This window comes from Vidua chalybeata, chromosome 2 (genome assembly GCF_026979565.1).
Source record: "Vidua chalybeata isolate OUT-0048 chromosome 2, bVidCha1 merged haplotype, whole genome shotgun sequence".
Classification (NCBI taxonomy): Eukaryota; Metazoa; Chordata; class Aves; order Passeriformes; family Viduidae; genus Vidua; species Vidua chalybeata.
The window spans coordinates 10,837,936-10,865,180 of NC_071531.1; the positions used below are offsets into that span (position 1 = coordinate 10,837,936).

At 40.4% G+C, this 27,245-nt stretch overlaps 1 protein-coding gene across 8 annotated transcripts in view; it reads left to right on the forward strand.

Annotated features, from left to right (window-relative positions):
• The window catches only part of DMD (dystrophin), a 567,421-nt gene that overhangs the window by 498,501 nt on the left and 41,675 nt on the right, over window positions 1–27,245 (forward strand). For all 8 annotated transcript variants that reach the window (XM_053931535.1, XM_053931545.1, XM_053931553.1 and 5 more), the window contains 6 exons: window positions 2,415–2,489; window positions 10,167–10,368; window positions 13,726–13,811; window positions 16,423–16,580; window positions 24,850–25,016; window positions 27,084–27,195. In XM_053931535.1, the coding sequence (XP_053787510.1) occupies window positions 2,415–2,489; window positions 10,167–10,368; window positions 13,726–13,811; window positions 16,423–16,580; window positions 24,850–25,016; window positions 27,084–27,195 (800 nt within the window). The remainder of the gene's footprint in view (window positions 1–2,414; window positions 2,490–10,166; window positions 10,369–13,725; window positions 13,812–16,422; window positions 16,581–24,849; window positions 25,017–27,083; window positions 27,196–27,245) is intronic.

The window sequence follows — 27,245 nt, forward strand, 5'->3', positions numbered from 1 at the left end:
CAGTAGCCCCAGGGGAGGAAAGACACCACTGACAGTTTCATAGGCATAGGGAGGGGAAAAGCAAAATCATTAAGATGCAGTGATCTTAAGTGACTGTCACCATCTGGTAAGACAGCTGTCCATCAGGAGCGTGGAGGTGGTGGCATAAGGAAGACAGAGGTGAGCAGCTGGCACAGGGACAGTAACTGGGTGCAGGCTAATCCTGGTGACAGCAGTGAAGGTGGCAGTGCCGGTGTGCGACAGCTCAGCCTTGGCTTGCGGAGCCAAATGAGCAGTGGTACTGCTGCTTTTCCAAAACCTGAGATGAGGGCTCCAAAATGAGCACCTGGCATTGCTGCTTCATCATTTAGAGCAGATGCTTCTTGGCAGCAGTGTCGTTAAGGTTGATGATAAATTCAGTGTGTATTACATATACAGGAAAATAGATGTAAACTGTAGCACTTCCAGGATTAAATGTCTTCATGGATTGTATTTTCTGCCTTGATTGAGGCCTGAAATATGCATATATATTTACTCACATTTCTGAAAATGTAAATAATAAATAGATAAGCTTCTTTCAGAACACTCAGGGAGAATTTAAGAAAGGCTTCTTCATTTTGTCAAATGCTAGCCATAATATTCTTTTACAGAATACAAATTCAGATTTGCAGAAAGGGTACAAAATGTAATTGAATTCATGGTGTGTTTATGAGAGACTGCTTTATTAATTTCCATTTAATACAAATTAAGTCTCTTTATTCAACTCACTGTGTTCTACACTGCATAAAGGACCTGTCAGGATGATGGTGAGAGACAGAGCTGGCAGGAGCAATACACAGAAGTGCCCATTAAAAAGGTGTATGCAACTGTGCAAAGAAAATAAATTATATACAAAGCTGAAACTTCCTTTTCTGCTCTAAGACATGTTTCAGAAACGTTCCACATCTTTTATTAAGGTAACCAAAACTACTGAATTATCATACCTCATATTATTCATTCAGAACAGCTTAATTAAAATTAATGTAATTGAGACAATATTCCCTCTGCTACCTATACCTGTCCAGCATTATAAATGATGTTGGGATAGTTATACCCAAGCTACCACATTTCAAACAGCTTTACAGCACCTTAGCTCGTATGCCAGCAAGGAAATGTTTTGTCTTTCCCTGTTTTTCATCATATTCTTTGTCTAAGAGTCTGTCAGGCTTAGAGGAAGCTTATTGAGCTAAAGGGACCTTTATTTTGAGCCACTACATTTTTTCCTCTAATGTTCTTTTTATATTTACATTGTAGTTTACATTTTCTAAACACTTTCCCATCAGTAATTCCTTAAGCTCCATGAGTTTCATCAGTAAATTAAATGCATTCAGCAGTGTTGTCAGGTGCTGAAACTGGCTGGCACAAGCAGCGTATTTCTGTTCTGGAAAACCCTTAAGTTGCAATATGCCAAGCAATCTCTTGGGAATGATCCTTAGGCTGCACAGGAGTATGTGTGCCCAGGAATTAGTTGGATAGGTGGCAGGGCCAAGAGCATGCATCTGTTTGTTCAGTGGTGGATGGCTGCCCTGTAGAGTATGAGTGTGTCCCCTGCCACTCCTCAGTTCCCAGTGCAGCTGCTGGCAGTGCCCCTTGGGAACCAGCTTCTGTGCTCTGGTCTGTGTGTCTTTGTCCCCACAGTGTCCAGGAGGTTTTGCAAGCCATGGTTAAACTATTCAGTGGGGACTTGTGCTGATGTCCTTATTTTGTTAATTGTATGAGGGCAGCTTAGCAAAAATTGAGCCAGACAATGTCTTCCCAACTGGGTGCCATTCCCTGTCACACTGCCAGAGCCACTGGCTCCCTGCCATTTTGCAGGTGGGGACCTGGAAACTCTTCTGGCTGGATGAGCTGGCATCTCTCCAGAAAGGCTCTACATCTCTGGGCATGTCTGGGGCCTGCTTAGGTGGAAAGCACAGAAGTTTAATTGGATGTTTTTAATAAGTTTTTTGTTTTAGCAGTAGCTGAGAGTCACCTGTCCTGGCATAGGCCTGGGCATAGGTTTTCCCTTGGGGCTGCCTGCACACTGCCTGGCTGGTGCATAAGGTGAGCGAGGAAGAGTTTCAGGGTCTTATCTCCCTCACAGTGCCTTTGTTGTGAAAAGCTCTGCAGTATTTTCAGACACACTACTGCAGTCACTGATGTTCTCCTTTCAAGTACTCTCTAGTTCAGTACCTTTGAACAAAAGGAAGTAACACTTTAGGACTTAGTGGAGTTTTTTTGGATGGTTGATTATCAAGATTTGAGGTCTTTAACTCAGTGACATTTCTAACAAATTTTTTTTCCACCTCTGCTCTTTTAACCAACAGTCTTGTAGTTCAACATAACAATGTATTAATGAGTCTGGTTATTTCTAGTGTGCAAAGCTGATCTTTTCTTCTAATATTGCCTCCCTACAGCTGACCTGAACAACGTCAGGTTCTCGGCGTACAGGACTGCTATGAAACTCCGCAGGCTGCAGAAAGCCCTTTGCTGTAAGTACCTGCCTGTGCCTCACCCTCTGCCAGGAAGGCTCCATCACCAATACACAAGTTTATTCACAGATTTCAGACACAGAAAAAAGCTCCCATACATATCCCCAGCTCTGCCTGGTACATGGAGACCTCTCACCTGAAAGGCCTCCTGCTGCCACCGGTTTGCATGATCATTACAAAACCAGAGTGCTGGGTGGTCTGCAGATCTGTGCCTTGTAAGGCAGAGCAGCAGTTCAGAAATAAAACTGAACATACCGTACATATGTGTTATTTTTACACGCTTTAGCCAGGTATTTTCACTGTGCCATGTCACTGTGCCATGTCACTGTGTCATCCAGAGCTTTGCAGCCGATAGGAACACAGTTGTGGTGTGTTGGGAAGTGTGAGAGCTTGGGTGGAATAATTGTTTCGGAGCTGGAGTTGCTAATGGTTTGTTAAGTTGAATCTTGAACCCTGAAGGGTTATTGCCTTTAAATGAGATCATCACAATAAACATTTAGCTTCATTTTTTCCCCAGCTTTCAGTTGTGTTGAAAAGTCTCTCATCAGCTGTTACATTAGTGATGTGCATGTTTGAACATTTTAATTCTCCCAACTGCTGTATGTTATTCTACTTTTCACTAGAATTACTTTTCCTTTTCAGCTTATTGTAACCTGATAGCTAAATAATTCACTGAGAGTTTTCTTGATAGGCCAGTCAGTTGCCAAAGCAAGCAGTTCATTAGGTAGTCCAATTGGGAAGATTATTAAAATATTTTAACATTCACTATTTGGCATTTAATTACAGGGTTAAATTTCTGACACAGTTGCAAATGTCTCAACTGTTGATTTATCTCAAGTTGGATTTGTGCTCACATGCTTTCTGGAACTGTGTCAAACCTCGGTATTTTTGAGCATGTTTACTTTTAGGCTTATAAGCATGGGTGAGTTCTGCTAAAGTGTGCAGACTTAATGTCTGAATGTATAAAAAACAGAGGAAAAAAAGGAAAAAATAAACAATAAGTGAGAAGTCTTGTAACATAATGAAAGATTTCAACATGAATGCAGTGACAAAGAAGGAATTACGATGATTAGAAATATAAACATCTTTCCACGGTACAGCACTTCTGCCACACTCACTGTGGAAATGTGGTACAAAGAAACTGGAGTGATATGCAGTGAGAAGTATTCGTAATCAGTGCAGCAGTGAAGGAAACAGAATTTTTGGAATTAACTATCTGGCAGTGCGTAAATATAACTTGTAACAGGTTTCTATGACTGAAAGTGCAAAACTTTGCATCCCATTTTATCTGTATTAGAATCATAGAATATTCTGAGTTGGAAGGAACTCACAAGTATGATCCAACTCCCAACTCCTGGCCCTGGGCAGGACACCCCAAGAGTCACACCATGTGCCTGAGAGCACTGTCCAGATGCTGGTGCTGTGACCACTTCCCTGGAGAGCCTGTTCCAGCGCCCAACCATCCTCTGGGTGTAGAACCTTTTTCCAATATCTGAACTAAACGTCCCCTGACACAGCTTCAGACCATTCCCTTGGGTCTGTCACTGGTCACAGAGAGAAAAGATCAGTGCCTGCCCTTTGTCTTCCCCTGACAAGGAAGTTGTAACTGTCATGAGGCCTCCCCTCAGTCTCCTCCAGGCTGAACCCAGTGACTTCAGCCCCTCCTCAATTGGCTTCTCCATCCTCACTGCACTTCTTTGGATGTTCTCTGACAGCTTCATGTCTTTTTTGTATCATGGCACCCAGAACTACCCTCGGCACTCGAGGTGACACCACCCCAGGGCAGAGCAGAGCAGGACAATCCCTCCTTGCCTGGCTGGCCATGCTGGGCCTGATGCCCCCAGGACAGGGATGTCCCTCCTGGCTGCCAGGGCCCTGCTGGCTCACATCCAACTTTCCATCAACCAGGACCTCCAGGTCCCTTTCCCTGGTGCTGCTTTCCAGCCTCTCATTCCCCAGTCTGTACATCCAGGGTTGCCCCATCCCAGGTGCAGAATCCAGCACCTTCCCTTGTTGAATTTCACATGGTTGGTGACTGCCCTGGCCTCTCATTTGTCCAGGTCTCTCTGCAGGGCATCCCTGCCTTTGAGGGAGTCAACAGCTCCTCCCAGTTGTGTATCTCCTGCAAACTTGCTCAGTATCCCTTCCAGTTCTGTGTTGAGGTCCTTTATGAAGATGTTGGAAGAGCACAGGGCTGGGGATGGAGCCCTGTGGAGTCCCCTTAGTGACAGCTCACCACTCTGATGTCCCCCTGTTCACTGTAACCTTTTGTGCCCCATCTGTGAGTCAGCTGCTCGCCCATCACACGGTGTGTTTTTCCAGCTGGGGGCTGGACATTTTGTCCAGAAAGATCCTGTGAGAAACAGTATTGAAAATTTTACTGAAATCCAAAAAGATTTCATGAACTGGCTTCCACTGGTCAATTATCTGGGTTACTATGTCATAAAGTACTGGAATGGTCTGCCCAGGGAGTCACCATCCCTGGATGTGTTTAAAAAAAGACTGGATGTGTTTAAAAAAATACTCAGTGCCATGGTTTAGTTGAGGTGTTAGGGCATGGATTGGACTCAATGGTCTTGAAGGTCTCTTCCAACCTAATATTTTATGATTCTGTGTGACTATGTGAAAGGAAATTAAATTTGTTAAGCAGGACTTTCCCATCCCAAACCTGTGCTGGCTGTGACTCTGCTCCTTCAGGTGTTTTTCAATAACTGATTCCTTCCATTAAATAATTCTGGACTCATCTTGGACTTTTGCATTGAGGTTGTGTGGCCAGGTTTTGGTAGGGGGTATCTCCAGGGGTGGTTGCTCTAGGAAGCTGCTAGAAATGTACCCCATGTCTGACAGAGCCAATGCCAGCCACCTGCAGGACAGACCTGCTGCTGGCCAAGGCCAAGCCCATCAGTGGCAGTGGTAGTGCCTGTGGGGTAATGTAGTTGAGAAGGGTGTGGGAAAAAATCTGCTGCACAACAGTGGCTGGGAAAGAGGAGGGGAAATATGTGAGAGAAACAATTCTGCAGACACCAAGGTCAGTGCAGAAGGAGGGGGAGGAGATGCTCCTGGCACCAGAGCTGAGATTCCTCTGCAGCATGTGGAAAAGACCATGGTGAGGCAGCTGTGCCTCTGCTGCCTGTAGAGCTCCCCAGTGGATCAAATACCCACCTGCAGCCTGTGGAGAACCCCATGCCAGAGCAGGTGGGTGCCCGAAGGAGGCTGTGACCAATGTGAAATGCACGCTGGAGCAGGCTCATGGCAGGAATTGTGAACTCTTGGTGAGGAGCCCACGCTGGAGCAGGTTTGCTGGCAGCACTGTCTGTTCCCCAAGGACTGAATCCTGTGGGAGGGATCCACTCAGGAGCAGTTTGTGAAGAACTGCAGCCAGTGGGAAGAACTTGCGTTGGAGCAGTTTGTAGAGGACTGTCTCCCGTGGGAGACTGTGCAGTGGATCAGGGGAAGAGTGTGAGGAATCCTCCCACTGAGGAGAAAGCAGCAGCAGAAACAACGTGTGATGAATTGAATGCAGCCCCCATTCCCCTGCTGCTGCTGCAGGGGAGGAGGTAGAGAATATGGGAGTGAAGTTGGGAGGAGTTGGGAGATGTGTTTTAAGATTTAAGATCTATTAGTCATTATCCTCCTCTGATTTGATTGGTGATGAATTCAGTTGATTATCCCGAGTCGAGTCTATTTTGCCTGTGACAGTAACTCGTGAGTGATCCCTCCCTGTCCTTATTTCGACCCATGAGCCTTTCAGTGAATTTTCCCTCCCCTGTCCAGCTGAGCAAGCTGAAGTCAGTTCATCTCTTGAGGTTACATTTAGGTAAATTTTCAGAGAATTGATGCTCTCGGAGACGTGCAGTGGCGCTTACACTGATTACTCTAGCACATTCTTCCTGCTTGTATCTAAGGAGAAGTATTTAAAGAATTTGGTTAGCAGGCTTTGTTCTTACAAATATTTTTGCCTGGAGACACCATCATTGTATTTGTGTATTCTATCATTTCAGTGTCGCTTGTGAACTCAGTTCAGTTAGGGTTTTTTTAAAACCTCAACTCATTACAAAATTATTTTTCTACATTTTGGCAATAGTAGAATTAAAGCAGAGTGCTGGGTTTCAGGGCTCCTACGCAAAGCCAAAATCCCATTTGCAGTGGGTGCTGCTTTCAGCTCTTACTTTTCATTTCTGTTTTAAAATTTCAGGAGTTTTTAGATATATATATATATATATATCGGTATATGCCTATATATATCTATATATCTTCTTTTCTGCAAACTTCATAGAAAACAGCAATTTTGTCTACTGAGGAGTACTCTAAAAATGTGTTTTTTATAGAAGGCCTGCAGAAGTAAAGGTACAGCCTGTTTCTCAGTGTCAAGAATAGAAACACTTGAGAAAGGGAGTTGTACTTAACTTCTTATTAGTTCATAAATCAGCTCAATGAATATTAAGACAAAAGGATGTTAAACCTAAAGAAGAATGTGGAAAATAGCAATCCTTAACAAGTAAATGCTTATATGTTATTTAGTGTGTGGCTTTATCATTTCAGACTTCAAAATTGTTGTGAGCATGCCAGGTGTAACAATTGCACCAGTTTTTTTAAATGTACTGATTCCTTTGATAATCACATCAAAGCATGATGACTTTCTTGTTTTGCTACTTCTAAAGATCCGATCTTCAAGTGCAAACCACATCAGGACATCGTGATATCAGTAAAATGAGATGTATTCACAAATTTTTCTTGGAAATGCAGCTAAAGAAAATATTCAGGAACTTCTGCTAGGGGTCTTTTTTCCTTTAATTGTATGCAGACTAGATTAAATGTATTTTTTTAATGTGTCAGCCAGCAGCAGCAGGTTACAGAGAAGATGGTCTTGCATTCTGGGAGAACCATTTATACTTTTTATTACCAGCCATATGTTGATTTTCCCTAAGTTCAGTTTGTGACCTCTAGAGTGCACTTTCTCCTGCCTGTTAATTGTCATTTCTGTCCTTCAACTGGTTACTTATTCCATGTTGTCTTTTATACTTTTCCTGCAATCTGGCAGTGTCTAGTTAAAAACATCCTAACCTCTTCTCTACTGCCTTAGAGGCCAAAGAAATATTTATATAAATTATTTAGACTTCAAAGTAAGCTAGAAGCCACTGGTCACACAGATTTTGGAGGCAGTTTTGGAATTTTAAGTAGAAAAGTGTAAAAGGGTGGCAGAGGACCTGTCCCAGAGAACCAGAAGTGCAAAGCATAAAATGGTGTGGTTTATTTCAAGTAAAGCTTTTCAAATCACTGCATGGTGCCAAATAATCAGCTCTCCAATACATATCTGACTGTGGAGCTTGTCTTGTGCAAGTTGGTCATTCACAGGACCTCCATATCTGCTTTTAGGAAGTAAATATGCAGTTCTGTGTTCTGGGAAAGGACCCCACACACACATTTCTTAAGTCTTGGTGGGAAAGATGAAGGAGGATCTTAATGTGATGAAGGCCAGAGCCTTCCTTTTCCCCACAAAAAGAGGTTCCCTAAAGCAGAACGTGTTGGCAAGTGCTTTTTGCTTGTTAGGAGATAATTGTGTATTACAAACTTCAGGATAGGACAGAAGGTTGATGAAGAGTGGGCTGAAAGGCTTTTCAGAATGTGCTATTTATTAACGGGAAGAGCTTTCGCAAAGTGGAATGACCCATGTTTAGCAGTAGCTGCATATATAATTATGCTGCCACTCAGACGCCTTGAGGGGTTCATTTAATTACCGTTGATTCGTACTCTCAAAGGAACTGAGAGTTCAGCCTAAAGCTCAGTTATAGGTGTTGTGAGGGCTGTGCTCTATTTTCAATTTGACTAATGAATTCTTAGAAGAAAAACATCTTTCTGAGATGCTCAGGAACGGATCTGATGCTTTTGCAGAATATAACACTGACCTTAGCATAGCTATATTTTTTATGCTAGTAGATTAAACATAATATTCCAAATTACTTTACTTTAATAAATATCTATATGCTAAAGTGAAAAAAACCTAAAACTCCAATAAAACACTGCGCAAAATCATGGAGTCAAAGTTAAATTTCTTGGTATAATAATAAGGATAACGTTCCAAGGTTTCCTTATTCACTCTATCACTAGGTATGTTAGGCCCACTGGATGAAATTTTCAGAAGTGCTTAAGGGATTTAGTAGCAGAAGCAAGTCCCTATTGATTTCCAATTAAATGTATACTCTTGAAATTCTTTTGGCAATTACAAAATCCCAGCGTAGTGTCCAAGCAGCATTGCGAGCCAGCCCTGTGGGCAGCTAAAGTATTTCTCATCTCCCACTAGGACATCAAAGGGGCAGTTTCATCCTGGGTAAAATAGGATACTCAAGTGTAAATTTGCCAAATGGGCCCTTAAACAGGATCAAGTTCTAAAAAAATTCCTATATGGTGTTCTGCATTTAGCCTCTGCTCATTATGTAGGGTTGTTTTTTTTTTTTTTTTTTTTATTGATGTTATTAAGAGATGCTGCTTACCAGAACTCAAGAAAGAACATTTTTTATTCCAGTGAGAGAAAAACTGGTCTTAAAGTTGAGTCAGTTCATTTTCCAGTTTTGAGAAGAATTTCCTGGATGATTTTGGGCAGTTCATTTTGGACCAGATGCTACTGCCTTGGGTCATATTATATCATGCTGCGCTATGTGACTGCTCATGGTATAAGCAGGATTAACAACATCCCCATTGCTCACACCCTGGAAGTTCACTGCTAGGAGTTAGGAAGTGTTTTCCTGTGGCTGCTGGAAGATTGTCATCAAGAATTTCATCTTTCTGATTTCCTTTGTTCTTGTTCCTGCCTTACTTTGTAAACCAACATCCCATGATTTTGTATGCTCTAAGTGTGTTGCTGCTTGGTGATATTAGTTTGCAGAGGTTAAGAGCAGAGAAAGGGAAGTTCAGTTTTGCCCTGGGCATCCATGTTTCAAAATTCAACTGACATAAACTGGAAAAAAAATCAAGTTTTTAAATGTCTGTGACAAAAAACTCTGTTGCATGTTGACTAATAAGTTTGAACATGCATTACTCTGTAATGCCATAGAGGTATTTATAATTATAAATGCTATTGAGAATTAAAAATTGCTATATTTAATTAATAAATATTGAAACAGGACATTTAGTGTTTCCAGAACCTTCTTTTCACTGTCCTCACTAGAAGAAGAGTAACAGAGAGGTTAATCACAGTTCAGCTCTGATTTGTTTGCATATTCCTTGTGGAGTTTGGTTTGGTTAAGATTGCTTGCCTTCTCTAAGAAATGGGCAGTGTATCTCAGGAAAGCTGATGACCTGTGCTATGGTGAGAGCACGTTTGGTGAATGCAGTAATCAAGTATTAGCATGTCTATCTGTAGGAATATAAAGCACGAAATACATAGTTCTTACTTGCACAGTAATTTGTGTAATATTTCCATAGGACCCAAGAGTATAATAAGTACTTTACAGCTAAAAATTAAACTGATACACACTGGTCTCTAAGGCCACAGCTAAATTACAGTGCATCTGTAGGAGTCCTGAAACCAGTCTTGCATGTGACTTTCAGAGGACATTTTACATCCTCTGGCCAGTCACGTAAGTCAAGTGCAGTGCTCTATTTACTTTTTGGATGTGGGTAATACAACCACTGTTTCTCTTCTGTTTTAATGGTTATGTATTTTTTTTATTCCCACAGTGGATCTCCTGAGTCTGTCTGCTGCCTGTGATGCCTTGGACCAGCACAACCTCAAACAGAACGACCAGCCAATGGATATTCTGCAGATCATTAACTGCCTGACCACCATTTACGATCGACTGGAGCAAGAGCACAATAACCTGGTCAATGTTCCCCTCTGTGTGGACATGTGCCTCAACTGGCTTCTGAATGTCTACGACACGTATGTATGGGGGGCTCTGGACATGGGAAAGCTCCAGGAGCTTTCCCAGTAGCACAAGGGGAGGGGGAAGGTGTACTGGGCTGTTTGCCTCATTATAGCATGGGTGGCTTGGAGCTGAAAAAAAAGGGTAGTTGAAGTGAAAGTTTAATAAACCTAATGGTTTAATGGCTGCATTTAGCTGAATCAATACAGCCCTTGGTTAGGCTTACAATCCTGGATTTACTATGTAATGAGAGAGCTGGAAAACAACACTTTAAGCAGATTTTTGTGTTCAGACCAATTTGTGACTGCATGTCTGTCCACAGTAGGTCATGACTTTACATTGCATTTTAATTTATTTTGATAAAGAAAGTCAAGAGAATTATCAAGAAGTAACAGAATGAACACTGTATAAACTCTTGACTGTCTATACCTCTGGATATTAAACCTTTTCAAATATGTTAATTTTCTATAGCTTTCAATCTGTCATTCTTTTTCAAAGGTGGAAGAGAGTCATCTCTTGTCTAATGTGCTTATAATCCTTCGCTGTAAGAAGATTTGAGAAACAATTCAAAATTTAATTTTAGAAAGTGTGCCCATCAGTATAAACACAACAGACTAAAATATACCTGAAGAAAATGTATGGGTATTCCTTTTAAGTGGGTTAATGATACTACGCACGATGCATAGGCAAATTCCAACATATGTTTGTAAGCTCATTTTAGAATAAGCCATTATATTTGTATTTGGTGAATTTCATTTTTAAAAAGTCAGTTGTGTGTTCATAAAGTTTTTATCGGCCACTTCCAACCAGACATGCTCATTTCTGTGTGAGAATAAACATGTACCTGTAGAATTAGAAGGTCATGGGACAATTACTGTATTTCCATTGACATTTTGAACCATACTGTTGTTATAGGGCCATAACATTGTTCTTCCATCCACCCTTTGTCACAGCAGTGAAGCTTCAGTGATCACCTGCAAAAAGAAGTACAGATTTGTACAAATCATGTCTTCCTGAAGGATCACCTCCATTAAGTCAGTTTTTTGTGACATCCCCTGCAGCACGTGCAGTATCCTGTGGATTACCCAGATTACATTACATTTCTTTTAGTTTACCAGTACTAGGGAATATTCATTCAAGAGCCAGATTTTATTTGTTTAATCTGCTTTGGCTTTCACAGAACAGTGATCCAGTTCTTAGTTACCATGAACCATAAATAACATACAGATGAAGACTTCCAGTTAGTGAAAACAAAATGTGTGTTAGGGATATTATTCTGTATCAGTCACATAAGAGGCAGAGAGGGAACTAAAGGTCATTCCACAAGCTGCTCCTAAGCTGAACTGTCCAGTTTGGATGTGACGTGTACACTAGCCATGTCCAGTCTAGCTTTCGTTATGTTGCACTGTGCTGCAAGTACAACATTAGAAATTATAATTCTCTGCCTCCAGGCAATTCCCTAGGTATGCTGGGGAGCTGCATATTGCAGAGCACAATGGAACACAGAGGTGTTTTATGTGTGAGGAAAGCTTGTAGCTATTTTACCAAAATTCAGGTTTGAATTACACTGGTAAGAGAGGTGACCTTGAGGTTACATGTGTTTAGTTTTCATTGTAAACTTAATAGGCAGAGATCATCCAAAGTGCACAGCGCTACCAGAGACGTTTAATTAAATGTACTGCATCTTTACTTTTCTTATAATTGAAAACTGTCATTTGTAAAGATATTAATCAAATTCACAGTCAATGACTGATCTAATTATGGGTACAGCTCTGCAAATCCAGCACATTTCGGATTTGTTTTAATTGATCAGTCACTCATGCTCATTTGCAGTAGCTTGCTAAATTATTGGTTTGACTTGGGAGGAGAGGAGAGTGAACTGAACAACTCATGATTCGTACAAGTTCCAATTTAATTGCCTTGCAGAGCAATCATTATTCTATATTCTTCTCTTGTATAATTTGCATGAGTCTGGTATTCATCAGGAGGAGTTTCTTAGGGCACAGATGATAATTAATTTGGAAAAGATTTGAGGGAGAAGAGTGAGAGGACCAGAGTGTGGAAAGCATAGGTAAACTACAAATGCTTCTTATTCATGATGAAAAAAGCAAGATTCTTTAATAAAAAGCTTCAAATTCTAAATTTGGCTTTGTCCACAGGTTTCTGTCTGTACCTTTTATAGGGTTTGCAGGGGAGATGTGTGGGTAAATGAGCACCGCTGGCTCCTCAGCTCTTTCACAGGATTGAAAAGACCACACGCGTCTTTACCTGTGGTGCAGCCTGATGCATGACCATGGCCTGCCTCTACTTGATTTAGCTTCTTCCCAGTGGGGGCCTGACTGGCGACGCTTCAAAGCTGTTGATAAGTCTCTGCTTCAAAAATGCTGGGTTTAGGCATTAGCTTCCTCTTTTGTGTATGTCTTTGTTTGCAATAGATGTTACATATTTGAAAAGCTATCAGAAACAAAAGTCTGGGGGGGAAGCCAGCAACTGGAAGTAAGTTGAGTTAAAGCAGATGACTGAGAGAAGATGTGAAGGTTTGTCACTGCGTTGCCTGCAGCTCAGAGGAGGATGTTGTTCTCGCTGTCACATTAGAAAGCAGAAGTAGTAGCGTGGGCATGTTACAAGGCAGGAGTGAGTGTGGGGGGGAGGTTGACAGGCAGCAGGGGCTGGTTGGAGTGTCTCAGCCCCTTGGCACTGCACAGGAGAGGTTTGAGCGCTGCCAGGAAGAGCTCAGGAGCCACACCAAGGTGTTAATGGCATAACTGTACAACCTGCCTGCCTTGCCATGATTTCTAGGCAGGCTTTATCTTTCACCTGAACATATTACAAGTGTCTCTGTCACTGCATGCTTCTGGCAGAGGCTGCATTTTCGTGCTTGGCTTCCTGTTGCCTTTTCAGGCAAGTCAGGGCATGGCTGACAGACAGTAAGCAAAGGCTTTCTAAAAACAACTGCTACATCGGATTTCTGGTGGAAGTAAAGCTATATTGTCTACGGCAAAAGAACTAGTTTGCTGTTCTCTCGGGGACCTCGTCTCCTCTGAGAATCACTCAGCAGCAGTTCATAGAGAAGCTTGTTCAAGGAAGCATAGTGTAAAGACCCTTTACTCACTTTTTTATAAAAAAGGAGATGAGTAGTTATTTCCTATCAAGACCATTTCATGTAGAATTGATACAACAGCACACTGCAGTTCATGTGCCTGTGAAGCCACAGCAATGTTTTATTTTTCTAGCTTAATTAATAACCATCCAGCTTGAGTATTCTCTGTGAGATTTAATTTATGAAGTCTACAGTACTGCAGTAAACTTGGTTATAGGAAAGAAATTATGACATGAATGGATTTTATTATCAGCCAATGTTTCTTTTCCATTAGGGGTCGAACAGGAAGGATCCGTGTCTTATCCTTCAAAACTGGTGTCGTATCCCTTTGTAAAGCACACCTGGAAGATAAATATAGATGTAAGTCGATGTAATTATTTTGGGTTTACCTTATGTTTGTGTTCCTGTTTTATTCCTCCTGTTTATTTATTGAATAAACATTTAAATAGCATACAGAAACATTATTTTAGATATTGCAGATGCAAAGTGTGTTGTTTCACCTTGTACTTTTAAGTTATTTGTTCTCTGTAGTTTTAGGTAATTTAGCACTGCAATTGCCAAACATTTTTGATCACACCCCTCCCAGCAGAAAAAATTTTGACCATGCACCTCCAATAGATGTAGATCTATTTATAAATTATGTACATGTACTGCTGTACTAATTTATTGTCTACATAAAGCACACCAAAAGAAGAAAGTTAAGAAGGATGTGATAAAGATTAAATAAACACTATTTTGAAACTTTCAATTGAATTTATTATCTGTACAAAAAGTATTTCTTTACTCCACCCTAATGGATTGTCTTGAACATTCCCTGGGGCACAAGAACCCCTTTGGACACCACTGGTTCAGCACACCTTTATACACAAAGATGCATGTCTACAGGACACTTCCATGACACTATTTTCAAATCTATTAACTTTTTTAAATTATTCCCACATTGTGGTTAGTCTTATCATGTACATTGTGTTTAAATATAGTTACTACCTTTAAATAAATAAATTATAATAAATAAATATTAAAGGTGGGCAAATTTTGTGTATTTTAAGAGAGGAAATACTTGGAAAAATTCCACTTGCAGACTAAGTTTTACCTGACTAATAAGTCAGTTCACTAGTGAGACTAGGATCCAGAAAAGAACTACTGATAAATGTAGTTCTCAGGAGTAACTTTCTTGTTGAATTAACTGATAATTCATTCATGCACTTAAAAATACCACTGAAAATCCAACCTATAGGGTTTGACCCAATACCATAGCAGTTCTTCATCAATTGTTATCATTTCACTCTCTACTAATGCAAGCTGAAGAACTCTAAAGAGAAAACAGACAGTACCAACAGCGGGGTCTGGGCATGACAATGTGTAATTGGATCAGATTTTAGGGCAATCACAATGAATGTCACAGTTTAGATTTCTAGATGTTTCATGTGGGTGTTAAGAAAAAGAATTCAGAAAATCTTTTAAGAAAATTAGTACAAATATTTTTCAAAATGATACTTCATCTAAGATTATCAAAGTTATAAGGAAAACATTTATTCATATTTTAGATTCTCCTGCAATGCATGTGCACAGTAATGCATAACCTATTAAGTGTCCCATAACCTTGCTGAGGACAGTTAATGTTTTAATGACCGGGAAATTGCAAGCTGAATAGCTGTGGGAGAGGAAGGAATTGTGTCTATCATGCTGTGGTCTGGCTTTGCCATCCATGCTGAAGTCATAGTGCAGTTGCCATTAGTATTGCTGCAAGTATGCAATGACTTGCACCCCTTACAATTTTTTGTCTCATTTGTGCAGCAGGGCAGAGTTGGCTGTGCTAGAGCACAAGTCTTAAGGCTTGCAGAGGTGATGGAAGTATTCATCCCAGAATCACTCATTATAAAACTAGACTTTGCAAGAGTGAAATTCATGTAATTAAAAAATAATCCTTTCTTTATCTGTTCTTTTATTCCTTTGGAAGAAAACAGGTGTCTAAGTAATGCTAGGAAAGTTATCTCAAGCAGTGCTGAAGCACCTTTATAATTGTGTCCCTGGTGTTGGGTAAAATATTAAAGTGACTCCAAAAAAAAAAGCATTATTTTATTATAGTCTTATTTTGCTCTCTCTTTCTTTTTTTAACTGTTGAAAAGTAAGGAGAATTTATTCAGGTAATGTATTGTCAACAGATATGTTGCCAAATAAATATTTCATTTAATGATAACCTGTTTTTTCTTTTTATTATGAGTTTTATAACCTCCTCAATATATATGTAGTATAATTAATTCCCACCAAATTAAATTGAGCTTATGAAGGGATAATAATTCTGTCCTGTAAGGATTCTTTTCTAGAATGATCATGGCATCAAGGGATATCAAAAACATGGCATCAAGTGACATTTCACTTGAGAAGCGTAAAATTAATATGATATTAAAACTTCTGATGGATGGCAGGTTCTGCCATATTGTATTTTTTATTTTATTTTAGAAATTCTCTTAAATTAAAAGATCATTATATATCAAAGTTAGGGCGCTCTTGTTTATCATTTTAACTCATCTGGAAGAGAAATGGATTCTCTGAGTTGTATGTTGGTTGCTCAGACTTGAAAAAGTGCTCTATGTTGTATGAAATTATTTTACCATTAAACATTATTTTTTAGACATCTGTGTTGTGGCTTAAGGATCCTGCTGTTTAGTTAGCTGTGTTATCGAGTCTCTGCTTCTATTAGCAGTAATGACACAGGTGCTGTGTTAGAGTGACCTTTTTTCCCAGGTACAAGCCAGTAACAGTATTAAAAATTACCACAAGACTCACATTTCACAGAAAAACCCCAGTGTTTATGGGAACAGAAGCAGCCAGATGGAAGTCTTATTTGTGTTCATGTCCTCCAAGGCTGATGACCGCACCTGTGAGCCTTGGAAACGACGCAAATCTGGGCTGCTTGCCACATCCTGGTGGTGATGCTTGACCTCTGGTGTCCTTCTCCTTCCTCCAGACCTGTTCAAACAAGTGGCAAGTTCCACTGGCTTCTGTGACCAGCGCCGGCTGGGGCTGCTGCTGCACGACTCCATCCAGATCCCCCGGCAGCTGGGGGAGGTGGCCTCCTTCGGGGGCAGCAACATCGAGCCGAGTGTTAGGAGCTGCTTCCAGTTTGTAAGTTCATCTTTTGCTGCCTCTGAATTCTCCACTTGGTATTTTGTCTTGAGCTCACTTATACTTCCAAGGAGGATTGAATATCTGGGATGAGGATTAGGGTACTGTGGGTCATGTGATGGTATTGGCCATTGGCTTATTAAGCTGTTCCTTTGACAAGGTGTGTTTGAATTAGCTCAGACAGCAGATAATTGTCACTGGGGCTCCTGTTGGAACTGAACCCTGCAAATGGTGTAAGTCTTTGTTGCAGCAGCTCCTGGCTTTACAGTTTTCTATTGCCCAGCAGTAGGTAACTGCTTATTGCTGCTATGTAAGTGAACAGCAGTGGTTTATATGAATTTTGGGCATGTACATACCAGTGACAGCCAGGTGCCCTGGGGAGCGATAGGCGACCGCCTGCAGTGCTGTCTAGGGGCGAGGAGTGCTCGATAAGCTCCTTCCACTCCTTGAATGGATAATACCAGTTTTCTTTTAAAGAGTACTGAAAGAATTCCTGTCCTGTCTGTTGAGGAATGCACAGCAAACTGGAGGCTCTTTTTCAAACTTGTAAATTATTTAATCTGGGGAGGAAGAGAGTTAAGAGAATTATTCATCCTTATCATAACTACCAGCAGAATGCACAAGATGAAGACAGCTGCTTAATGAAAAGGTAGAGGAGGGGAGGTAATGTATGGTCTGTGATTAACTCTAAATGCATCTTCTACATTACAATGGAATAAAGCTCTTTTCCCATCTCCTCACTGTCCCTGAGGGATTTTTTTGTTTGCTTGGGGAAGGGGGGGAGTTGTTTGCTTTTTTGCCTGCTGCTCAAGTTCCATTATGTAGTAGTTTCAGTTCTGTAGTAAGCAAAACACAGCAAGTGTTTTCAATGAATATTAATGCTTGGAAGTAGACTGCATACACACAATGACTTCGAAAAGAATCTAATTCTAAAATCACACAAACTTCAGTTCTGGTGGGACATTTACTTTCTGTATTTTTGACATTTCTTTTAACAGATTAATTCTACAGGATTTACATTTTACTGTTCCTGTCATTTATGTCATGACCTTTTATAAGTCTAATCAGTATTTGATGCCATTTCAAAATGAGTGTTTTACAGGGCTATGTCCTGGGTGAATAACCCATGCTCATAAACTGTGCTTAGTAATGTTGATAGCTGTGTTAGACCCTGCTGATGCTTTCAAGCCTTGACTTCCATGTTGAGCTTTCAAGTAATACCAACACAAAATGATTAGGCAGCAAATCCATGGTATAAATTTTGTACAAATGACCTTCCTCAGGAATTAGGACTCACTGGATTCTGTTGTTTTTCCAAGTGAATGTCAACAGCACTTTAGAACACCACTGAAAAACTGATAAGGAAAGTGACCTCAGAATCTGGCAAAACCATAGTTCTTTTTTAAAGAAGGCTGCCATTCTGTTTGTTTGCACTAGGAATAAAACAATATAAAATCACAGTGATGAAAAACACCAAACTTGTTTTTTTAAAGTAGAAAGAAGACTCTTTTGGAGATGGTCCTGTGCAGGTCTGGGAGTTGGACTCAGTGATTCTTGTGGGTTCCTTCCAACTCAGCTTGTTCTGCGATTCTGTGATTTTGTGATAACTGTTTATTTGAACAAAATTAGTTAGCAACATCGTCATTAGAAATGAAGACATGCCAGCAGGCTGAAAGTTGTACCACATCCAGCTGCTGGCATTTCTAGGAACAGCCCAAGCACAGCTGGACACAACCTTTGGCATGCTCAGAAATCAGAACATAAGAAAACCTGAAGTTTCCTTCTCTTACCTGCACTGAAAAATAGATTTTTTTTTTTTTTTTACCTGCAATAGGAGGAATATCATCCTCTCTTTTTTTTCTCCAGATGAAGCTTCATTTTAACTCCCAGAGTGCAAGCTGGTTTCCAGTCTGGGCTGCAGCAGAACAGATGAGCTTCTAGGAGGGACAGAAATGGAGAGGGAGACTGAGATGAGATGGGGAAATAGAGGAATAGGTGGGGTGGAGTCCTAGGCAGAGGAGCAAAAATCCAAACATAGGGAAAGCCTTAATGAAGGTGAGGGAGAAGGAATTAAGGAGTGGAAAGGATGACCCTTAGGGAATGACAGTAAGAACAGCAGTAAGAATAATAGTGGTGAAGGAAACAGTGTGGATAGAATGAGGCATGAAAGAAAGGAACAGCCAGGAATGGAGATGGGGAAAGGATGATGAAGGGAGAAGGGGAACACTTGAGACATCCTTTTGGTGTAGGATGGTGGGCACCAGGATCTACAGGCTGGGGGACTAGCACAGAAGTGTTGGTGGGGGGAACACAGAGCAGCCCAGGAAATAGTGAGGCTGGACAGCCAGGCAGTACTGCTGCTCCCAGCAGCCTCCTGTTACTGGAGCCAGATAATACATTTTTGTAGAATATTGTGGGGGTTCATAGTTTACATTACATGGAAACTAATTTAAGTCTTTCTTTGTACGCCCACGTTGAGGAATTCTACTTCTTTAGTTTTGGTTTTTTCTTCCCTCTTTCTGGTGATGATAAGCCAGCAATATAATTGCAGTCATGTCAGAGTCGCAACAATTGTGTGCTTCAGAAATGGTTCTCCCAGCTCCCTTAGGTTAAGTGCCCTGGCAACGGCCTTGTCTGTCTGCACAGCAGCAGAAAAAAAGGGGATGTTTACTGTTCCCAGAGATAACGGGGGAAATCTCTCCTGCTTTTTGAAGGGTGAGTCCTTGGGAATGAGGTTTGGGCAGGGTGGAGCCCAGCCCTGCTGTTGGCAGCAGCCTTGCCTGCTGCACACCTCTGCTCCTGAGAATTGGGTCCCCTTCTCCCAAGGCTGCTCCAATCCTCCTGCTACTTCTCCCTCCCCCAGCAGTGACTTGTGCTTTCTGTAGATTTCTTCATTTGCAGGAAGGTGCTGGTAGAAGTTCTTGGGAGGAGAAGGATATCATGGGACTCATCTTTCCTATTTGGTGCAGGGGTGTGTAATTTCTGCTTTGAGATTTCAAAGAAAAAATACTTTTAAGTTTAGAGAGGAAAGAGCTTAATCCAGTGACCACTTGAAAACTGTATAGCTCTGCTTAAGCTCAGAATGCATCAAAGCAATCTACAGATCCATGAAAAATTGAGTGAATTCAGTGTTGCTCCAGTGTGAAAGGACTTTCCTTTTAGTTCTGTGATGAGTACATTTTTTAAGTAAACAGGATAGGGAAATGATATGGAGTGAAGGACACACGGTTTTAATCACAGTGGAAAATTATTAATATGCTTTCCTCATATAGTGTAAACAGGACCTAGGAATTCACATCACTGCCTTGGATGAGTTACTGTGACATTGGGACTTTGAAGAAATGTGATGAGAGAGCAGAGTACAGCTCAGAAGAAAATGTCCCTTGCCATTTCTCAGTAAAATGTTGGATAGTTGGTTCTTGGTTATAAAATGCTTCAAGTATACTTTCTTTCAAGGATATACTTGAATTAGAGTACTTGATGTTAAAAACTAGAACAGATGAAGCTAAGGAGTAGTAAAATATGTGCAGTTAACTCATACATGTATTTTAAACCTTGTTTTGCTTCATTTTGATGAAGCAAAGTATTTTAATTTTCTGTATTTTATAGTCTTCATTACTAGATTTGTACTTGATCAATGGTAAGGCAAGATCAACCTGCTTTCTAAAACCATGGAAGTGTGTCCAAATCTGGTGTATTTACTCAGGCAAATAAAATCCAAAATAGAGCTGTTAGGCCTTTTAGGTAGCGTCTGGATGTTACAAATCCTGGGCCAGGACCCTGAAAGTGACTTTGGCCATAAATGCTGTGATTTGAATTGGTTGTACAGTTGGCTCTTGAAGCATTGTTTATTGCTTTTATTTTTGAGCAGTTAGGAAATATGAATACTGTGTACAAATAACTATACATATAGTTATATATACAAGTCTATATGAAAAAAATGTGTAGTGTTACTGTTGAGGGACTTGATCTCTTTTAACAGATTCAGGCAGCCCTTGTTTCTATTCATAGGATATTTCTTCTGCTCCTGGCTCTGACAAGAGAGAGCTGGCCAAAGGGAACTAGCAAATCCTTCCTCAAGCTGCTGTGCTGTAAATGTCATAAAACAGCAATTCTCGTTTTATTTCAGCAGGATTTTGTGAACCTGTGCCTGACTTTGGAGGCAGTGTTGAAGAGTCCTACAATGAACTGCTTTCAAAAGCTATTTTAAAATGGTTTAAGGGGCAGGGATCAGGAAGATGCTGTTCAAATGTGGATGATATAAAACTACATGTAGATGATATAAAACTACACTAATTCACTTCTGGATTCATGTTATTTTATTTTATTATTCTTTGCCACAACACTAAAAACATTGACTGGCATAGTCAATGCAATCAAGTGTAATGCATGAGGGGAAGACAAGGATGAAGAGGGTTAGGTCTGACTCTGGGGAGACAGGGTTGCTGTTACTGGCTGCTCTGCATTTTTAGACTTGAACAAGTCATAAGAAGCCCATCCCTCAGTTTTGTTTGTCCAAAACAGTATTTGCTAATGTAAAGCTTTCCACCTGGGGTTGAAAAACACCATTCAATTAAAAATGTTAATTCATTTCCAGTCAATTTCCTACACTGCACATAAGCAGAATATAGCTAATCAGAAATGTTATCAGAAATTTCTGCTGTATTATCTGACTCAGTCTAAAAGCGTTCCACATTTTTTACGTAAAATCCCAACTGTATTTTGTAACATATTTCCTATTGTGGACAGACAAAGTTAATATAGCATAGGATATTTTTTTTCAGCTACTCGCTAGAGGAAGAAGGAGGGGAAAAAAATCTCATCTCCCGAGTATTGCATAAAAATGCTAGCACCACCCAACTTCCTATTTCCCCATTGTTTCTGCAGAATAAATACTGAAAAACAGATGTCTAGAACATAATGAATTTGAATGTCCTCCATAACAAATTGTTACTTGTAAGCTGGAAAGGCCTTAATGAATTTTACTTTATGATTCACTCTGTTATTACCATAAAAATTGTGAGTTGCACAGAAATGTGTTCAAGAGAAGAACCATTAATATTCTTTACAGCTTGATCTTGTTGCTTCAGATATGAACTGTATGAATTCAGCCTTTTTCCTGTATGTAAAATCTTCAGCTGCTGCCTTCTGGATTTAGAGATTATTAAAAAAATTGTAATAGCAGCTCAGGAGACAGTTGAGAACTGTCTGTCCTACACTGTCTGACCCTGACCAGCTTTTCTCCACGTGGCTTTAAATCTTCATGTAATATAATTCAGAACCAGTTCTGATACATTTTAATGCACCTAATCTCTGGGAGCACAGGTTTTGTACAGCCGCCATACGGAGCTCTGGCTAGGCAGCTATTGGGACTGCTGGCAATTGACAGTGACTGCAAAATTAAAATAGATCCTAGGGTGTTACAGAAAGTCTTTCATTGCTGCAGCATTTTCCCTGCAAATTTAAAGCAGCTACAAGTGGAGAGCAGCGCTTTGAGAGGCTCATTCTTATTCTGACTGCAGCTTGCACTGCAGCATTTCTGTACACCTCATGTTTTTCTATTAGGAATGGTATATTAAAGAGATCCTCTTAATTTTTTTTTTTTTTTTTTTTTTTTTTTTTTTTTTTTTTTTTTTTGAGGCTTAGAGGACCTCTGTATAGAAAGTGTAGTCTGCTAGGCAGGGTAATGATTTGCCAGTATAGTTGCTGGCTGAAGCTGGATCCCTGAGTGAGTCACAGAAAGTCTCTCCCCTGCCCCTTTGTTGCCCTGCCTTCCAGCTGAAAATATAGATGGTCATATTTTAGAAGCATGCCTTTCACTTAGGAGTTCCAAAATTAATTTAATTTGACTGAGTTCACTGATGTACTAGGGCAGAAGGCAATATTCACTGTTCTGAACAAATCCCCTTGTCAGTGTTGACTGGACTTTATTGTGCTTTTGATTTTCTCTGTTTATTTTAGGGGGGGGCCTTCCTAAATTCTGCAGCTACATGAAAAAACAGAGAACTAGGGTTTAATGCAGAAGACTTCAGAAGTGTTTCAATGTGTGTTCCATTTAACAGAATCCTTCCATGAATATCAAATTGTGAAGGACTTTATCTGAATAACTGTAGATATGTTCTGATTTGATGTTTTTACCCCAAACATCCAAAAAGGGATATTTTTGACTATACTAGAAGACCATGTATATGGATCCCAAGTGTAGTGATAGGAGTCATTGGATGGTTCCCAAACAAGCACCTTAAGAAGGAAGCTCTGACCAAGAATCTTTGTTTCTGATTAATTAAAGTATTGCAGCAGTATTTTAAGTCAATTTTAATGCAGTTTATTATTCAGGGCATATTACAGGGTTTGTATTTCACATCTTTTTTACAGGGTTCTATCTAGGAGACTGCATTTTTCTTAGCCTTCAAATATTGATCAGTTAATTTGTTTGTCAAGGTTATAAACAGTGTTAGATTTAAAAGAAAACAGAAAACAAAACTACAGCTAATTGGTTTTCCCTATAGCTCTCTCTTCTGCAGACCAGTTGGGATATTTTCTTCTCGAAATTCGTTGCTAGCATTTTTAGTGGAATAAGTTTTTAGCTAGGTTATACTAAACTCAAATTTCAGACTAATGAGAAACTGGACAAGTAACTGAGAGCAAGCATAAAAATCCTCAGCACTCAATCCCCTATTCATCTTGGTCCATGTACATGATACATTAATGCTTATTATTTATTTAAGTGCTTCAAATGGGTTTGGAACCACAAAGGAAGACAGTCAGCCTTGTGAAGTTTAAAATATAAAAGACTGGCCCACTGAGAGCTGTATTTGAAAGCATAGAGAGAAGGGAAAACAGAAGATTTAAATATATTCAGACCATAAATATGCTGTTGCTGTGGGTGGCATGGAAGGAAATGTCTTGAGGAACTGGAATTAGCATGTAGTGATGGTTTAGAGAAACAGAGCATGATGTTATCCCTCTTCATCACTTGGGCTGTTCCCTGTGTGGACACATCCTCCCTTCTCCCACCCTTCCCACTAGAGCCCCTTGAGGTTTCCACCTGATCTACCACCTCACTTTCAGCATTGCAACTATCTCCCAGGTTCTCAGGTAACAGTTTTGGGCAGGCTTCATGACACCCTGCATGATGGAGGGCTGTTTCCTGTAAACACTGACTCCATCATTCCACTGTTTTCCTTTAAATCCCTTTTGATGCTCCTTGCCTTTGTTCTGCACTGTTCTTTGCAGTATGCAGCCTGCTGGTACAGTGTGACCTCTACCCATGCACAGACATCATTACTGTACCCTGTTTCCTTGTGGGTTTTGTCTCTTTGTTTTCTTTTTCCATGCTGTGGGTGCTCTGGGTAGGGATGATATATCATTTTTTGGGGGGTGCATGGTGCCTGGCACAATGGGATTTGGCTCTGTGACTGAGCTGCCTTGAAGATACCATGGAAGAGATACCTGAAATGTCACACGGGATGGGATGGGATGGGATGGGATGGATGGGATGGGATGGGATGGGATGGGATGGGATGGCAGCAGAGGAATGGGTTTGCTGGGAAGCGTTCATTGGCTCTTCTGCTGTTGGCAAAGAGATGAGTGTGGGATGTAATGGAGTCTGAGAACGTTATTTTGTGGAACAGAACTGTATGGTGTTTGCAGTAAGTGATGGGAAATTTAAAGAAGAGGTGGTTAGAGGCATTTAAGGAGAAAGGGTTTACATGTTCAACAATAGTCTTGAGAGAGATTTGAATGATTTCCTTACGTGTGCATTATGAAGAAAGGTCAGTGTGATAATGAAAGCTGTTAAGGAGAAAGGAATTTTGATCAAAAGACATGCAATTTTCAGGGCTTGGATAACAGTTTTTAAAATAGGTGAGAAGCAGTGCTATATGGTCTCAGATAAGAGAGAGAGAATGTGAGATCAGGCATCAAAGGTGATCCTGTAAGTGAATAATTTTCTCTGTGACAAAGTACCTGGTAGTGCTGTCTATTGTAATAGAATAAGAGAAAGAGAGATTTGAAATATTTTAATAATGGCTTTCAGTTCCTGGCTTGAAGGCAGGATCCTGAGGATTTTTTATTTTTATTTTTATTTTTATTTTTATTTTTTTTATTTTTATTTTATTTTTTTATGAGTAGTTGGACTGGGGGAAGAGCTGGAGTATATTCCTGGAAGAGATATGGAGTTGACAAGAACAGCTTGAACTGTTAGTTAGCTGGTGAGTAGACAGATCAGTTGTGCTCAGCCCCTGTCATTTTTCCCCTTGTGTTGCAGGCCAACAACAAACCAGAGATCGAAGCAGCCCTTTTCCTGGACTGGATGAGGCTGGAGCCCCAGTCCATGGTGTGGCTGCCTGTCCTGCACAGGGTGGCTGCTGCTGAGACCGCCAAGCACCAAGCCAAGTGCAACATCTGTAAGGAGTGCCCCATTATTGGATTCAGGTACAGACTCTCTCTCCCTTTCAGCCACGTGTGCATCTGCTTGGTGGATCAAGAGCTCTGCCTGATTCCAGGCAAATCAGGAGCTCCATTTTATAGGCATTTTCTTCTTGGAAAAAATAATTGTGATGGGGACACGAATGAGTCCCCATCTGGGACTGGGTACAGTGCTGTGAGACTTGAAGAGGGCAATAGTCATCTCTCAGTTAAAATATGGCACTTCCTCTGTGTCCCAGTGTTTCCATGCCTCAACAAAAGCATTGTTGGATTGCACAGTAACACAATTTGCCTTACATTCAGCGTGTCCTATGCAGTTGCATTTTCTGAATTGGATCCTAATGAATTGACTTCTGTCATAGCATAAAGCAAGGAAGTGCCTTGAAAATTCTCAGGCATGTAAAAGCTACATGTGCATTTCTCTGCGAAAGAATGTTGGTGGAACATTAACCTGGAGTGGGGGAAATGTTGCTGGTCTATTTAAACATCTGGATTGACACCGTGGTTACTATGGCAATGAATAAGTCAGTGTGTTGTAAAATGGCTGTGTGTTGGTGTGCCTGTTGAGAAGCCACTTAAGGGCTAAGTAAATACTCACTTTCAATTATGCCTAGACTTGTTTTATCACTTTGCTTCGCAATAGCTGCTTTGTATGGTTTCTGCCCTTTTTACACACAGTCTTCTTTTACCATTGGCATTTCTCCTTCTGTGTTATCGTGTTGTTTACAAAGAGCTTTCTGTAATTTTGTTTCTAAAATCCAGACAGATAACAGCAGTAAGCAGTGCTACACAAAAAAGCCATCATTTTGCTCTAACCTGGGAGCAGATGAATGTAGCTTTTATGCATGTAGCAGGGCAGTGCTTTCTGCTAAAATTTCACAAGCAGTGGGAGATGGGGGAAATTCTGAAGGTATTTATTTCTTTGTTTTGAATCTGAGGCTGTTGCTCTAATAGTCTAAATTCTATTCCCTATTAATATCTTAACTGGGAAGTGATAAATATTGCTGAGGAAGACCTATGGATTGGATGTGACTAAATCAGCACATCCACAAAGTCTAATTTTCCAATTCCCAGATGCAGTTTATGAACTACTGTATTACTTACACAGTTTTGTAAAAACCAGCCAGACAAGTAGGTGGAATTGAAAAGTGCAGCCCTTGGAAATATCAAAGAATGGCAACTGAATGGATAGTCTGTTGTAAGCACCGAGAACTCAGGGAGTGGACACTGGAGCTCTGTGTTTGTGTCTAATTTTACTTGACTGATCTCATCTGTCTCTTAAATTTATATAACAAATCTATTATCATGATAGTAGAATCTCTCTGTCACAGATTTTTTCTCTGTCTTTGCAAGTCATTGAAACCCTGTGTACACACTTGACAAAAAGATACTGTATTGGAAGGCTTTTAGAAAGCTAATACTGTGCACCCAGTTCATGTAAAACAATGTTCTTTTGAGGTCGTTGTGGCTGAGCTGCTTCGTGTATTTGGAACAAGACAACCCTTATGCCTCCGGCTCTTTCAACCACTTCAGCACAGCAGATACAACAGTTAGCTGCCTCATAGAGCTGATGAGATTAAATAATGGCCCAAAAGTGCATTTGGAGTTTTGCATGGATGGAATGCTCTACAGGAAAATGGTTTTTATAGAGGTGCTAGGAAGGACATGGGGGGGTTGCCAGAGTGACTTACTGAGAGGGCATTACTTTCTTGAATTTTCCTCCTGGAGGACATTCTATTTTAGGAATCATGATGAAGAGCAAAAGATCTGAAGTTAGTGTCATAGAAATAAAAAGTGTGGTAATGTCTTTCATAGGTTAAAAGTGAGTGAATGTGTAGAAATCTTCATTGTTGCCCAATATTAGAAATATTTTTGAAGATTGAGATCTATGACAAACATCTGAGGCAGCTGTACCTGTCCCTCAGGGCAGAGGAGCATTGCTGGGCATTGCACACGGTGTGACATCTCAGGGAAGAGAATCTACTAACACAGCAAATTTGATGGGCTGATATGAAGCAGTCACATACAATGCTCTGAAGCCGTGATTTTTTTTTTTTTCCAATCCTCTTTTAGGTACAGAAGTTTAAAGCACTTTAACTATGACATCTGCCAAAGTTGCTTCTTCTCTGGCCGTGTTGCTAAAGGTCACAAAATGCACTATCCCATGGTGGAATACTGCACACCAGTAAGTAGCTGTTTTACTGACCCTTACTGTCCCTTCTTATGTAGACAGTA